This window comes from Drosophila gunungcola, assembly GCF_025200985.1.
Source record: "Drosophila gunungcola strain Sukarami chromosome 2R unlocalized genomic scaffold, Dgunungcola_SK_2 000030F, whole genome shotgun sequence".
In the NCBI taxonomy this organism is placed as follows: Eukaryota; Metazoa; Arthropoda; class Insecta; order Diptera; family Drosophilidae; genus Drosophila; species Drosophila gunungcola.
This window is the reverse complement of record NW_026453176.1, coordinates 987,595-1,003,553: the sequence shown is the minus strand read 5'-3', so window position 1 is coordinate 1,003,553 and position 15,959 is coordinate 987,595. Positions and strand designations below refer to the sequence as shown.

Genomic DNA, 15,959 nt, shown 5'->3' with positions numbered 1-15,959 from the left:
ATGGCTGCGGGGGCGTGGCCGCCCCTTCACCATATCTGCGATATGCGCACTTCCATGCACGAGATAGAGTTGGCTGCTGGCGAACTTAAATTCCAGGGCGTTATCTGGAAGCAGCCTTGATTTTCAGCAATTTACATTCCGTAAGAATAGTAGGAAAGTTTCTATAAAAACACTGATTCTATAGCTTTTCTTATAAAAGCCTTTAACTTAGATTGGTTAATTCCCAGTGACGTTCATTTCATTCTGTTTAGCTTCAGAGGAGCCTTCCTAACTTGAACAAAAACAAAAGCTATAATTAAAAGAAAAAAATTACGAATTTCTTTAGAATTTTTCAATGTGAAGTGAAATGAATTTTTCAATAGTTAAACTTCCCCTAGTAAATATTTAAAATTAGACAACTTGAAAAGAAACCTTAAAGCATTTTTTCTACTTAAAAATACATTCATATTGTTTTTTTTTTTGTAACAGAAATTTTAAAGTTTTCAATGTCTGCGCACAAATAAAGTATTTTTTATCTTTAAGCTAATGGTCTTAAGTCTTTTGAAACATATCTTTAAACACCAATTTACCTTCCCCTAAAATTACCCGTTACTACATTAAATGTTCAAGTTTGAGCTTGGTAGGCTCCACTGTGTGTGTTTTTTTTGGCCGGATGGTGTCCCATTCCCAGATTTTCCAGCTGCCCCATTAAAAGGGAGGTGGCAAATCTAGCACTCCCATCTGGGATTGGGGGTCGCCGAGCAGCTAGCGGCTGTCAACCTTCAACTTTCGGCGACCATGGCCGATGGCGCCTTCCAGGGCAATCACGTGCCCAGTCGACTTGAGCCGAAGTACTCCCCCGGGAGCTGTCAAACGGTTCTGGACCGTTTCGCGCTTTCCACCCAAGGAAATTTCAAATTATTTTCGCCTGCTTCCTGCTTCTCCTGCTGCTGATTCTCCTGCTCATGCTGCCGGCTAATTAGTAAAACTCTCTGCGAAATTATGCTCACTCCCCTAGAGTGACTTGAGCCCAAGCCCAAGCCCATCCCCAATCCCCAATCCCCCATCCCCCATCCCCCTCAGAATCCTTATCTAAATAAACACCCACATTGACGTGGGCGAAGCCTTGAGAATTGGGTGGAAATTTACATAAACTAATTCGCTGGCTGATTTGAATAAGGTAATGGCGGGTGGATGCGGATGTGGCTGCCGGACAGGGGACACTAGCGACAGGGGACCCAGATGCCGAAATGGAAAGCTCCTAAACTAGCTGGGATACAGTTCGAGTACGGGTACGGGTACGGGTATGCTGGATAGGATGTGTGCTGACGTGGTGATGGCTGCTCAGAACCGGGGCTCACTGCCGGAGAGGATCCGCACGGTGGTGGTGGTGGTGCTGCTGCAGCTGCTGCTGCTGCCGCTGCTGCAGCTGATGGCCCCAGTTCCCGCCTACAGCTATACGAGGTGTCCGTCCGCATCCGTGTAGGCCACCGGGATGCCGCCGGTCTGGCCCACTCCGCCGAAGCTGCTCATGCCCACCGCCGTGGGGTCGAAGGCCCCGCTGGTGGTCATCAGCAGGTTGTTGCCCAGTCCCACGCCCGCCGGCGGCAGGTTCAGGATCTGCAGGCTGCCCATTGGCGCAGAGACGGGAACTCCCACGCCCATGCCCACACCCACCAAACTAGCGTTGAGCAACTGCTGATTCTGATGCTGCTGCTGGTGGTGCTGCTGCTGTTGCTGCTTGTTCCGATTCGGATCCTTCAGGATGCCATGTGGCTGGCGGGGCAGCGTGGCCGTAGCCGTGGGCAGACTGCCGTTCAGGGTGGTGCTGGTGGTGAGCGTGGAGGCGCTCAGGTTGACTGGGTGCAGGTCGTGCAGCATCTGCATCGGACTACCGCCCACAGCAGAGGTGTGGTGGGTGACATCCGGCTGCGGCACGCCCACCACTCCGCGCAGAATGCCGCGTCGCAGGGTGCCCGATCCGCCGGCCACCGCTGCCACCGATCCGTTGCCGATGAGCGTGGCCCCACCGTTGGTGGCCAACGAGGTCACCGTGATGGGTTGCAGGTGCGCCAGGGGCATCGGCTGGGCGGTAAAGTCCAGGGCGGCCGGGTACTCCTGGAATTGAATAAAAAAAAAAAAACATCAGAAAACAGGCATTAAAATTGGCTTGAGAATGTTCATAGAATTCCTCAAATATTATTCTCTACGGGAGGGGAAAACACACCCCCGAAACTATAAAAGTATTGTAATATTAATTTATTTATTCGCCAACCATTTCATATTATTTAGTGCCTTCTAATACAAAAACTTACTATGTATGGCTATTTATAAAATTTTCGGAAAGGAAATTACGAATTTCACTTTTAGCAGTAAAACGTAAAGACCTACATGGTATAGTAAAAACAATTTTAAATAGCAGCAATGGCCAGTCTATGCTGCCAGCTATTGAATCATTAAAAAAAAGTAGTGAATGTATTTTCCATCGGTCCTCAAGACTAGATAAGTGAATCAGGCGAGCATGATAGCATGCTTATACTAAGTATCGGTTTTTGAGACACATATCCTTTTCCAATACATTTAACGATCGTTTTAAATTTATATCTCGAGTTATATTCCTATATGCTTCAAAACAAGAGAGCTATGAAAATAAGTACATATTTCTTCCACTACCTTAAGCTGATCTCAAAATAAATATAACATTTACATAATCAATTATAATAACTATTGAAATTAAAATTCAATTAACATTAATAAGAAATAAACTAAGACCTTTGAAATAAAAACCGAAAACAGAAAACCAATAAGTGGTTGTTATTTTCTTTTAAAAAGAGTGTATTTTCCAAATAAATAGATTCAGCTTTCAGAGTGAAATTTGGTTTTCCAGTGTGGATTAAGCTGGCGTAGGCTTAGCTAAGCGGCTTCATCGCAGCTCTGCGGCGGAATAGGAGCGCTCTCCTCCGACGGCTCAGCGGGAAAAGTTTTCCCATTAAACTGTCGCCCGAGATATGAAACAATGAGGAGCGCAAACAAAAGTCCGCTCTAAGCCGAGGCTCAAATACCCTGGACTCCGAATCCTTTGGCCACTTTTTTGTGCTGAAAAGACGGCATTAAAGCGAAGATTGGCACTAACGATGCCGTAATTATGACAGCGCCTTCTGTCAGCGCTCGTATATAGTACAATACAACTTCCTGACAACTTCTCAACTGGGCAACTGGGCAAGGGGATAAAAAAAAGCGAACTGTCTGCGAGTGGATTTCTAGTTCAATTGACATGACACTTTGTGCCAGTTGAGGAAGCTGTTCCGCATGCCAGACGACCAGAAGTACAGAGGGACAGAAGTCCGAGACCGAGTCCAAGTTTGCAGCACGTACAACTTTCGAGTTGCAAACTTGGCCCGTGCACCTACCTAATTGGAATATTAAGGGGAATCGAGTGCCCACTATTGCAGGATTGAAAACTCTCGGGGATTAACATGGTACGGCCAGGACATCCAACAACACATTAGGGACACAACACTCGACACTGATTAACAAGACTGCGGCGGGACAGAGAAGCGTTCTTAAGTAGACCTGGGCGGACATTTTGTATCAGTTTACAAAGTTAAATTGTCTTCAACGAAAACTTGGGGCCCGCAGAGCTCCAGCGCTCCAGAGTTAAGCCACGACGATTTGGTGGCTCAGGGCTCAGGATGTGGCAGGGTGTCCTGGTCGTGGCGTAAAGGGTTTGCTGCCGCCTGCAAACTTTTGGCCACTTAAAGGCTTTTGTGTGCCGCGCCTCGCTAATTCTCGGCCGCAGCTCATTATTGTTGTTACTGGGCCGAAGTTGGAACTTCATTCCGGGTAAATAGAATAACCAATTGGCATCTCCACACTGGCCATAAAATAGGAAACTTTCCACATTAAGGCCAGCCAAGCGGCGCCGGCGGGCCAAGTCTATGAATCCAATTCAGTCGCTCGCGGAGTGAAAATTAAATTATGGCCCACAAGGAGCGGATCCCCTTATTTATTTAATCGGCAATCCGCTTCAGCTGCGTACTCTCGACCGCCCCATGAATTTTAAAACAAAACACTCTCGTGTATCACTCGCTTTGATGACAGCCACAGCGCTCCAGTGCGTAAAGTATCTGACGGATGCTCCTCCGCCCTCCGCTTTCCCAGCTTTCAGCTCCTTTCTTGCAGCTGGCAGCCCAGTGGCAGTCGGACAATGGCCAGATACAGAGTTCGCCCGCACGAAAACTAATTGAATTTAAAACTGTGCAGAACGCAAGTTAACAAAGTGAACCGTAGTTAAGTTGTCCGGCTGAAGTCAAGTCCCGGCCCTCAGGCTGCTCCGCTCTGGTTGCTCTGGCTGCTCTGGTTGCTCCGGAGCCACATATGCACGTAGTCCACATACACATAGGGATTCCAACTGCGTCCGGCAGTCAGCATTTAACTTATCAACGCCAGCCAAATGAAACTCGAGCATTTTCGGGCTGACATGGGTGGCAATGGGTGTTCTGGGTGTTCTGGGTGCCTTGGAAGCCATCCAAAGTTGGCAATAAAATACAAATTGCCGCTTAAATAGTTACAAGCTGGTTGGACAAAAAACACCGCAACGGATGGATGAGTGGGTGGGCTGGCATTCTCTCGTTCTGGTTTTGCCTGGGTGTGGCCACAACTTGTTTTAAATTGCATTTACTTCGGGCCACTTTGCGTGCCAATGAACGGATGTGGATACGGCTAAAGGAGCGGCAGCTAAAGTCCTTGAGGCGCTGACCCTGGGACATCCTGTTGCTCCGGAAGGGTGAATCAATCAGCTAACAGTGGCGGTTTCCCTTTTTAATGGAGAAAACACCGTCTGCATCGATTCAATAAATGTATTTTCAGAAATAAATTCAATTTTTATAGGTGTTCATTTCACTATAATGATTTCAGAATTAAATTCATAAACATTATTTCTCATGTGAATTAACCTAATAAATCAATCAAGGCAATATTATCATTATCCTCCGATAATAACAACTGCAGAAATAAGAAATTAAACAAGGTAATGCCCATATCATGTGACAATCTTAAATGTGAATTGTTAATTTATCTTTAAATCATTAACATATGTATAAAAAGAGTGGAAAAGAAAAAAACTTGTTTGGGCACATAAAAAACATCTAAGCAGCCACATTTCAACAAATGAAAAGATTAGGTAATCATGGATTTAATATAGTGTAAGTGGCCATAAATTCAAATTCACGAGTATCTATTAATTGACTTTAAGATTTTTAAGTTTTGTGTGTGCTTAGAAAATTAATCATTTTCAAGCTAAATAAAGGCATCGGAAAATGTACGTTCTTGAAAACCTTACTTTGATGGCAAGTGGAATGTCAACAATTAGTCGTTTTGGTACATCATAGCTATATTTATCATTGAGTTTCTTTCTCGACTCAAATGCAAGTAAATGCCTTTTAAAGTATTTAATTTAATATAATACTTTTCAATGGACCCTTACTAAATGATAAATGTACAAGCAGACAATTACTTTTCAGTAAAAAAATGTTACAGAAAATTGTAAAGTGAAATTCAAGACGATAAATAATTTGAATCTTTGTTTGAAAATTAAAACGAATAGTTTGACTTGCTATCCAACTAACGTGTAATTAATTTAAAATATTTTAATCTCAACTTAATAAAAAGAGATAAGTGAACTTAATGGAGTTGCTGAAATAAATCAAACAGAGGAAGCTACCATAAATGGCAGCTGAACAGCCCACAGCATAAATTGATTAAGAAGCTGTTCAATCACTTTTCAGCGCTTTGTGATAAACTGGTCAGGCTTAATCGAGTCCGTATCTGTGTCTATGGCCAGATTCAGTTGTGATGGGCAATTACAGTGGCCCGATGGGCAGCTGAGCTTTATGCGCCCATCCCCTCCTCGGGGACTAATGTGCAAAACGATGCTCTAACTTTGTTAGATGGCCATTTTGTTTTGTTTTATTTATTTAGCTCTGTGTGCCCTCGGTTTTTTTTTTGTTTAGTTTTTCGTTTGTTGTTGTCAAGTTTTCCAATTGAAATTTAATTTGATTTACTGTTATAAATTGTCCTTATTCATTTACTGTCCATTCGGATACGTGGCGCTGACTGAAGCTGAAACGGAGACAGATGCTCTTCGAAAAGTAATTTAGAGCTGGCCAAATGTTTTCGGGAAGCCGCACAGCGATGGGACTGGACCGACGCTCAGCTCAGCTCAGTTCAGCTCAGCTCTGTATATTTTGTAATTTTTCTAATGATGTTTATCAAATAATTCAATTTGGCATCCACACAAAACATTTCTTATGTGTGGAATAGCAAAAGGCCCCGGCCTTTCCCCGCACAAAGCGGAAGGAGTGGCTGCTCCATGGGCCACAAGTGAAGTGTGGGGTGTGGAGAGCCACACATATCCACATACACATACACATCCACATACACATATGAGATGTCATTGTTGACCAACTAAACCGAAATTGAATTTTTCTCCCTCGTTGACTAAAAACCGCAAACAAAAGGTTTAGTCCCATGTCGAACGATGGCAAAGAACGATGACGGAGCACTGGCCACTGGGATACTGCGATACTGGACTGTTGGGATGCTGGGATTCAGTGGGCAGTGGACACTTGATACCGCCAACCACATCCACATCATTTAACTGTGTACTCTCTGGGAGCGGGACACAATTGAATAACTTAACAAATCGTATAAAGGCCATAAACATGGTCAACTGCTAAGCATAAATATTATTATATTAGCTGTGCAGCCAGATGGTGGGATATTGCTATCCAGCTGCTGCTGCTGCTGCTGCTACTGCTGCTGTTGCAGTTTCGATTCCCCACCACCTAATTTATACAATTATTGAGCGTCAGCCAAGTTGAGACGACACATAAACGAGCTGACTGTCATCCCACGTCGGATGTCGTCTTATGCTGTCGCATTGGCACCCCTTTAGTGCCAGGAGTCATCAGGTCCGAGAAAGCGGACATTCGTGCCCTAAAAGAAGCGTCGGAAACATAAATTCCGAAAATTGATTTCCCCATGTTTATTGTGAAATTTGCGGAATTTATATTGGCAGGCAATGCGACAAGCTTCGAATGTGTGGCATCCGCCTTGAAATGGAGGGGAATGGATCGGACATCACATGTCCTTGACCGGCTCCGATGCCTTTCGGAGGTGGACCCCCAAATCGGGGACACATTTTGGCCCTGGCATTCCCGCTGCCGCTTTATGAGTGAAGCGGGGCCGAAAACTTTGTCGCATCTGTAAGCGTTCCTTCTTCGTCGTAAAAGCCACGATGCCACACTGCCATCTGGCGTACGCGGCGTATGCGTGATATTAAATTGTTGTCTGGGGAAAATAGTGTTTACTCTGCGAGCAGTGCAACAACGCGCAGCAGTGCAGTGTGCTTCGGGGGGGCTTACTTATAATGCTTTTAAGTTTGTCATTTGTCTCTACAGTGTAGCGGATTATAAAAGTCGAAGCGCGTTAAGTGCCGGCGGGAATGGGCATGCTCCGGCATCAGCATACTCTCTATGCCCCTCCTCGCCCAGATCGATACATGGATTTATGGACCCGCCCCGTTCGCATGGCGGGATGCAAAATGCCAAGTGTCCTTTGCAAAACTTTGGTTAATTGAGCGCAGTAATCCAGGCGCCAATGGCTGGGGCGTCGGATCAAAGAAGGTAACTGCAGATGCGGGCAATTAAGCCTGGGTCTCAGCCAAATCCCCGCCTGGAATCCCACCCGTGAAGGCTGGTTCATTGATCTCACTCACCATTGGCGGATAGGACAAGTATCGGTCGCTGTTCATGTTGTAGTAGGAGCCATCTGGCGGGGGCGCCGGCGACGGGGACGGAATATAGACGCCCTTGCTTATAAGCATCTGATCATCCCGGGTCATGTGGATGGCGGCACTGCCATTATTGTGCCTCGGGTGCGGCAGTGTACAGGCGTTCACTGGAAAAAATATCGAGATGGAAAAACGGTATACAGTTAATATGTGCTTAAGTCAAAGTGAGCTCGGTTTTATATGCATTGATGCTATTTTTTTGTGGCCATTAAGCCCACTTTAGCCTGCTCTGGGTTGATTTTAATGGCTTACCAATACCCCCCGATTCCTTTCCACTTTTTTTTTGTCGGGTACGTGCTGCGCTCTACTGATTATTTTCCTATATTTTTTCCCATATATATGGCCGTTGCTATGGCTTAAGCTTCGATTGCTGCCATAAGCGGGGCACGCTGTTTGCCTGGCCAGCCTCAAATGGAGAAATGCAAAACGCATTCAATTTTCATGTTTAAACTGCAAACGATAGGTTGTATATTCGAAAAATAAGCACATATATGCATCCTATTGCTCGGTTCCCGTTTTCGTATTCTGTTTACCAGCTGATTTTAAGCCAATTTAAAACATATTTGTAACTTTTATACTTGCGAAAAATGTGTGTGCATTATATAGAGGCTAGCTTATTATTAATCGTTGTAAACTTGGAATGATATATGTTGCAGACATAAATAGTTTCCCACTGGAATTGTACACACTTTATAGATTTTACAGACCTAAGAAGATCAACTAAAGTATTACTTGGCGCCCCCGGGTGGACTGACATTTGAAGGGTTACCTAAATTATTTAACTGAGATAAAATGTTTTCTGTCCATTTAAAGTAAACATTACTCTCGTGAACTTTTTTAAGATTTTCGCCCAACAAAATTTGTTGAAAATGAGAACACACCTGTACATATGGCCAGCTCACGTAGCGTGCAACAATTTGCTGTTTGGTTCTGGCCGATTTCATGTGCAAACGTTTGGAAAGCAAAAGAAAACGATGGCCATTAATTGCAATGCTTGCGACATTGCTGATAAGCTCGTCCAATAAATATGCAAATGTCAATGGAGTCTTCAGTTGGCCATAAGGCAACCTGCTTGGGGCGTGACAAATTGGCCCGACATACTGACACGTTCCGTGAAAAAGCAAGCGTGTGTCAGCTGCAGAGGCGTGAAAGCCGCAAACGTAACAAATTTGTAATTTTCTAAAATAGACTGTGACATCGCTGAATTTCTGAGGGTTGGGACCCTCAGACCTCGCAACAATAATTTTCCGGACAAAGTTGCGAGTCTGCGGCTGCCTGACAACGACAAATCGAAGGAAACCCTGTGGTAGACCTGAGTTTGGGCCTTGTTCATCTTGTGGCTTGTTTACTTCCGCATATGTGGGCGTGTTTCCTCAAAAGACAGTCACTCATGAATTATTGATTTTTCGATCAGCGTCACATTGTTGTGCCGGAAAGAAAACTCGAACAAAGAAGTATATTTTTGTTCCAATTTGAGACTGTGGTAGTTGCATAATTGTTGCCCGGGTCAGGAGCACTATCTGGAGCTGCCAGTTCCCAGTTGCCAGCTCATCTGATATTAATAACATTGGGCCGGAGTTGAGGAAAGAAATGTTTCACGTATATGCTGAAAAATGGGGGTCCAGCCATGAGCTATAGTCAGGGAATATCCGTTAACCAAGGGGGTTTTAAGGAGGTTTTGGTTTAAAGGCTTTTGCACTAATTCAAGGTCAAAAACTGGGTCAGAGCTACGGACTTGTTGCTTTTTCCTGCTCATTAAAATGGCAACGTGTGAAAAAGCGTCTCATTAAAAGAGCGGCTTTCCCGCTTTCGTCGTGTAACTGCATAAATGGTAAACGAAATTGCAACTGTTGGAGGTGGGGGGCGGGGGGAAATGGAAAATCCCTTCGGCTGTTGATCGTGTTTTTTTTTTTATTTTTTGGTAATTCTACTGACTACCACCCATCACTCACTACCAAATTTAAATTCAACAAAAAACTCTGATAAAAAATGTGACGCCAACTAACAAAAAGAATTTCCGTTTGCCCCGCCCGTTAAGCTCATGTGCATGCCGCCCCCCAGCTTTTCCTGTTGGATGAAGGGGAAGGGAAAGGGGGTGGTGGTGCACCAGCACCCGCTTTTCCGTCCGCTTGGAACAACAGCCTTGGGCTCGCTTGTTTGAGATTCAGCTTCCGGCAAGCATTTTAATTTTTTGTGCCACGTGGGGGATTCTTTTGCACTTTCCTCTCCGGCGCTTCATTCTTGCCTTCGTCCTTTCCTTTCTTCCCTTTTTGCTTTCTTTTCTGCCTTTCTTCGCTTCTTTTGTCTTTGTTGTTCTTCTCCCACGGCGTGTTTACTTTTCAGCTCGTTTTGCTGTGCTCTTGTTGTTGTTTCGGGCATAAAGAAAATGGCGGTACTCACGAACACCCGAGTAGTACATACATACGTAATTATGCGTGTCGCCGCAGAAACCTCGTGGTGGAAAAGTGGGTGGCGGTGGGGGCTTTTGGGTGGAAAAGTGGGGGGAAAGACCGTGTCTTCGATTTATCCTAGAGATGAGCACGTGATGTTTGTCACAAAGTGTCTGCTTAAATTATAATTAAAGTCACATAAAAATACTAGCACATTTTTATTTGCCATCCATAAGAATATTAAAATTTATGTATTTTTCAGTACTAGCATATGGTAATATTGTATTATAATATAGATTTATCAAAATGTTGCATCAAAATTAAAACATTTCCATAATTTGCATTATAAAATGTTCAAAAAACAGTTTGTTAACTTGAAAGTACTGAATTTCCTGAACAAGGCGTACTTCGGTCATAAATAAAGCGAAAACCTCAAGATAGTAACTTTTGAAGTATGAGATTATATCGAATTATACGGTTAATAGTACTTTAAAATCAAACATGCTCACGAAGGCACCTCTAGTTTATCTATGAGAACCGGAAAAATGCCCCAGCACATTTATTTGACGCTCAGAGGGAGAGAAAAATAAGAAGAGAAATAGCGCTTTCCAAATTTTTTTGCCGTTGACACAAGGTAATTGTATTTTTTATGCCAGAGTCTCCGGCACTTTTCCTTCCGGGGATAAGTTCTGCAGCTAATGTATTTTTATTATTTCTACGCTTTTGCATTTAAAATGCATTTTCTGCTTTTGTTCCAACCGGACGGATGGATTGTTATTATAGAACTCCTGTTGTTCTTACAGCTTCGATGCTTTGATAGACTGCCACGGTGTCCTTTGCTGGGCCTCAGTCTCAATCTGAGTCTCAATTGAGTCCGAGCCGGAGTCCTTTTCCTCGACTGTTATTCTTCCATTTCCAATCCCAGTTTTTCTTGCTTAAATTCGACCGTTCGAGGCTTGAGTTTTTTTCTTAAATTAGCGCAGACCGCACGTGATTTGGATTCTGCCTTGAGGTACATACATGTGGAATCTATGGGAGGATATCCACACACATCCTTACGTACGTCAATTGAAAATCAAGACTGACAAAAACTTTGCTCCTCAATTACAATTAAGATGGAGATGTTGTGCTGGAATTGAATTTTCAGCTCACACACTTCCCTCCTTACGACCCAAATGCTTCGATTTCGCTCTCTGTATATTTATTTCCTCCTCCTGACCATTCCATTCGTACTTTTGCTATTTTCGTTTCCCTTTTTTTTAACATTTGCTTTGATTGCGCTGCAATCATGGCATAAAAATCAAACCAAAACGAGTGCAACCGTTGGCAGTTGGGGCTTTAGAGGGTTAAGAGGGGAGTCGGTCGGTTTGCTGACGGTTTGACAGCGGTGCAAAGTCCCAACTTTGTTTTGCCCGAAAGTTAATTATCTAAAACGTATTTTTGGCTCCTTTGTTTGGTACTCGGAAAAATAAATCGTTTTTAAAAAATTCTGGTTGTTTTTAGAAACACAGGAAAATGTATACAAAATTTAAAAATAAATATAGTTAATAATTAAAGTACTTTAGCAACAACAAAAAAAACGTTATTATTTCAGTTAATTATATTGAATTATATTTTTTGTTCGCTCTAAAACAGTAAAAATATTAGAATTTTTTAAATGGTTTTTAAAATATATTTAATTTTAGTATAGCTTTCCGAACCTAAAATAATTTGCCTAAGTAGTTAATAACATATTATGAAAACTAATAAGGGCACCAAAAAAAATTGCTTAACACTAGTAAATGATTTATTGGTTCTTCAGTTTTTTCTTAAGTTTTCGTGTTACTTAAAAGGTGTCATGGAGATCGTTTTTGCACTATGTACTTACCAATATTATTTGGATATATGACTGGCAGGGTGCCATCCTTCTGGTATCTGGGCGGCGGCATATCCGTGCCCTCCACCAAGTACGTGGAAGCCGCCTTTTTGCGCGCCTCATCCTGCGAATAAAGAAGGATAAAATAGCTGTGTGAGGAACGGCAGATGCGACATGGTCGGGTATATATAAATTTATATTCTCATTCCCATCTGAGTAATGCCCCGTAATTACTGCACACTTTGCTTTTTGGCATACTTTGGCAAAGGCGTTGAAAGTCGTTGGCGCGTAATTGACAGCCACAATGACAGCGGCGACACACGGACAGCGAGGACAACCAGGACATCCAGGACATCCAGGACAGCAAGGACAAAAAGCAAGGACAACTGGGATCCGATCGGGGACTGATTTATAACACGCGCGGTCGCAGTTTACGCACTTTACATACTTTTACTTCAGCTTCTGCGGGTTAGGCAGTTGCTGCGGTTTTCCTGCCGCTGCAAGATTACCGCCATAATAAATGATTTTAATAATTTGAAACGATTTGTTTGAAGCAACTCCCCAGTCTCAGTCTCAGTCTCAGTCTCTGTCTCAGATCCAGATCCAGATTCGGTAGCAGACCCAGTTCCTGTTTTATTCTCCGCTTTAGCCCACTCGCAGGCTCATCATTATCATCATCAGCGTCGCGTAATTAATCACGACGTCTTAGCGACGACGTCGGCATTCCGCTTCCGTTTCCGCTCCGCTGGTCTGGACCCGTTCATGGGCTTCATCTCGGTCTGGCCCTGGTCTGGCACTTCCTGCCATTCACTCGACAGGCCCTCATTTCGAGCATGGGCCATAATTGAAAACCCAGGGCCGCAGGCCAGGGGGATTTCTGTTGTGACCACCCTCAACATTTGGAGTTAGTCAGACTGCCTGCATTCGACTCGAAGCCCTATCATGCCTTTAATTTATTTTGTGGCTTACTAAATGCTTTGTTGTGGGTATATTGAGGCCATCTTAAGAATATTTGTTTCATCTCTGGAATTAACCTGAAGCTATTTTGGTGGCTTCTAACCAATTTTCTGGCATTACATCTAATGGGCTTTAATTGTAAACTTGTGTAACAGGTTTTCATTACAGAGAAATTAAAAATAATGAAGTTGCTATATTTTTAAGCCTATCTAGTCCTTTAATACTTTAAAAGAATTTTATAAATTATTTCAATACTCATGAGGCTTTCTTTTTAAACAATTAATATCCTTTATCATGAAATTGTTAAAATATTAAAATACAAATACTAGGTAATTTTTTTGATTTTTAATAACTTCGTTGTCCGAGTTAAAAAAGAAGAAAAAGCTAATCAAAAACTTTACAATACTATAAATCCAATTTCTTACTCTCTTTTTTTATTGATGCAACAAAACATGTTTAATTCAGCATATTTTCCTTCAATAATTGAAAATCGAATTTCTTACTCTCTTTTTTTTAATTGATGCAACAAAACATGTTTTATTCAGCATATTTTCCTTCGATAATTGATTTCTATAGTACTCAAATTAAAGTAAGACTAAGTTCACAATCTTTATAAAATTGCAAACTTTTGATACTCCCTAATAATGAATTGGAAATCGTGCTGGTGGATACAGCAGGAAGATTGTGGGAAAGCAATATTTAAATTGAACGACTTCGGGGAAATCACTCCAGGCTCTGGCGGTGAAAATGCCACGTGACGCCTCTGCGCCTGCAGGACATCTATTTAGCAATGGAAAATGCCTAAAATGCCAGACGATTTTCCACTGCCGACGCTTTTCCTTCCCCCCCGGTTCTGTTCGTTTTTGTGCCCATTCACAAATTGCATATTCATGCTCATCCATAAAAAAAGCACAAAAATGGGGAAAAAATTGGAAAAAATGGTAGCAGAAACAGAACCAGAACCAGAACCAGAAAATAGTCGGTTCGTAGGTAGATAGATCCGTATATACTCACAATATATTCCGGCTGGCTGCTGCCCTCATTGGAGTACGACTCGCTCTTCTCCGAAACGCTGGACAACGTCTCGCCGGTGACGGTGTCATTATACGAACTGGGCGCGTACATCTCGATGGTGGCCGTTTTTGCCGGTTGATTTGTAGTTTCCGCCACTGTATTCCAATGCCGGCGCATAAAAAATTCCGACGCCACCAGCAACGGCAAGGTATGTGCACAAATATTGAAAAGGTGTAATTGGCAGTGACATCCCGAAAATTGATGATTCGCAGCGGTGCCAGATGATGGTGGTGTTGGTGGTGGTGTGGGGTAGTGGTGGTTTTTTTTATTTCGATCGGGAGTTGATGCAGTGCGGCAGAAGGTGGATTCGAGGTGGGCAATTGTGTTGTAGTTGCAGGTTTTGGGCAATGCAAATCAAATGCAAATAGTCAAGATTGTCAAAGTGCCAGAAACAGGAGTGGTTTGGATATTGGTTGGGTGGGTGGTGGTTGGGCAATGGGAGTTTTTCAAGGGGGATGGATTCGGTTGTTTACACGGGTCGTCGGCATTGTGTTAATTATTCACATTTGTCGCAGCATTCGTTGATGTGCATTTCGATGCCGTGTCGGACACAAAGTAGTGCACATCGGGAAATATAAATGAGTTGACAGCCGGCCAAAGGTAAAAATGCAATTAAATGATTTATGATACATTTTCCGCAAAGGTTAACACGTGTTTGCCGCAAAGTGTAGTCCATTTTTGTAGCACATTCCAGTTTTGCGAGTTGATGGAGTATGGAAAGTATATAAAAATAATTATGGTTATAGGATATATTTTAAAGGTGTTTCAAAAGCCTGGCTGTTGCTGCTGCTGCATTGGGAAAACGGCTTTAACCTTATTCAAATACACAAATGCCAACTTATACAAAGTTAAAAAGTCGAATGAAGCCCCAATGTTTTTGAAAGAATTCCGGTGCTTACTGATTCGATATAAAAAAATGAAAACAAGTATGACAAATATGACCGGATGACCTAATTTAAATAAACTTAAGGCAACAAAGTTATAGTTATGTTGTTAACAACATTAATAAATGCCGTTTTTTATATCATTTTTCCATTTACCGATAACCTTTTTGTGTGTAATCAAGGCTTTTGTTATTCTTAAGTGTTTTTTGCAGGCTGACACAGAATTTACAATGATTTCGGCCTGAGCGGAGTCAGCAGAAAAGCAAAAAGCCATAGACACGTGTGGCTCCATGTGGCCCCCATTTATCCCAGGTTCCTACTTATGGCGATAGGTAAATGGGTAATGGCAAATGGACATTGCCCTGCCACTCAGCTGCTATCGGCACCATTGCCATCATCATCCTCCTCAAGCTATGCAAAGATATAATGGCCCACTGGTTTCTTAATAATACATTTTCAAGGATATATAAGACGATATATAGGGGAGCTGGGCGGCACGTCCTCCAGTTACGTGACATGCGGGGACTATTAGTCGATAAAATTGGCGTTTTCTGTTAATTTGCACAAATAACATTGAATGTTTGGGAGTTATCAAAATTACTTTATACACGTTTACGTTTTGTATGCCGGTGCCCATGTTGGCCGATGTATAATGAATATTTAACCAATTGCAGCCGAATGTTCGAAACCAAATTGCTTTGTTCTGTCTCCATTTCGTGTGTATTTCTGTATTTATGTTGTTTGTTTGTGCTGCCATTGCTTCAATTTGCATTTTTTATGATTGACCAACATTTGCCAGTGTTGTATTTTAATTCATTAAACATACGCACACACGATTCGGAATCTATACAATTTTGTGTGGGCTCTCATAGGTAAAAAATTAAAAATTGAAAATGCATTTAAATGTTGCGCCGCAGTTCTGAACGGCTCAGATATCTCTGTACCAGTTCTGCCGATGACAGCGCCCT

At 42.7% G+C, this 15,959-nt stretch overlaps 1 protein-coding gene across 7 annotated transcripts in view; it reads right to left on the bottom strand.

Moving 5' to 3' along the window:
* Positions 1-1,046: 1,046 nt before the first annotated feature.
* LOC128256772 (nephrin) overlaps positions 1,047-15,959 on the bottom strand; it is a 63,647-nt gene continuing 48,734 nt past the window's right edge. For 6 of the 7 annotated variants that reach the window (XM_052987377.1, XM_052987382.1, XM_052987378.1 and 3 more), the window contains 4 exons: positions 14,048-14,202; positions 12,089-12,200; positions 7,757-7,938; positions 1,047-2,097 (listed from right to left, as the gene is read on the bottom strand). In XM_052987377.1, the coding sequence (XP_052843337.1) occupies positions 1,435-2,097; positions 7,757-7,938; positions 12,089-12,200; positions 14,048-14,202 (1,112 nt within the window). In that variant the 3' untranslated portion in view covers positions 1,047-1,434. Of the gene's footprint in view, positions 2,098-7,756; positions 7,939-12,088; positions 12,201-14,047; positions 14,205-15,959 lie in introns of those variants that run through there. The other variant, XR_008267812.1, reaches the window with a different exon arrangement.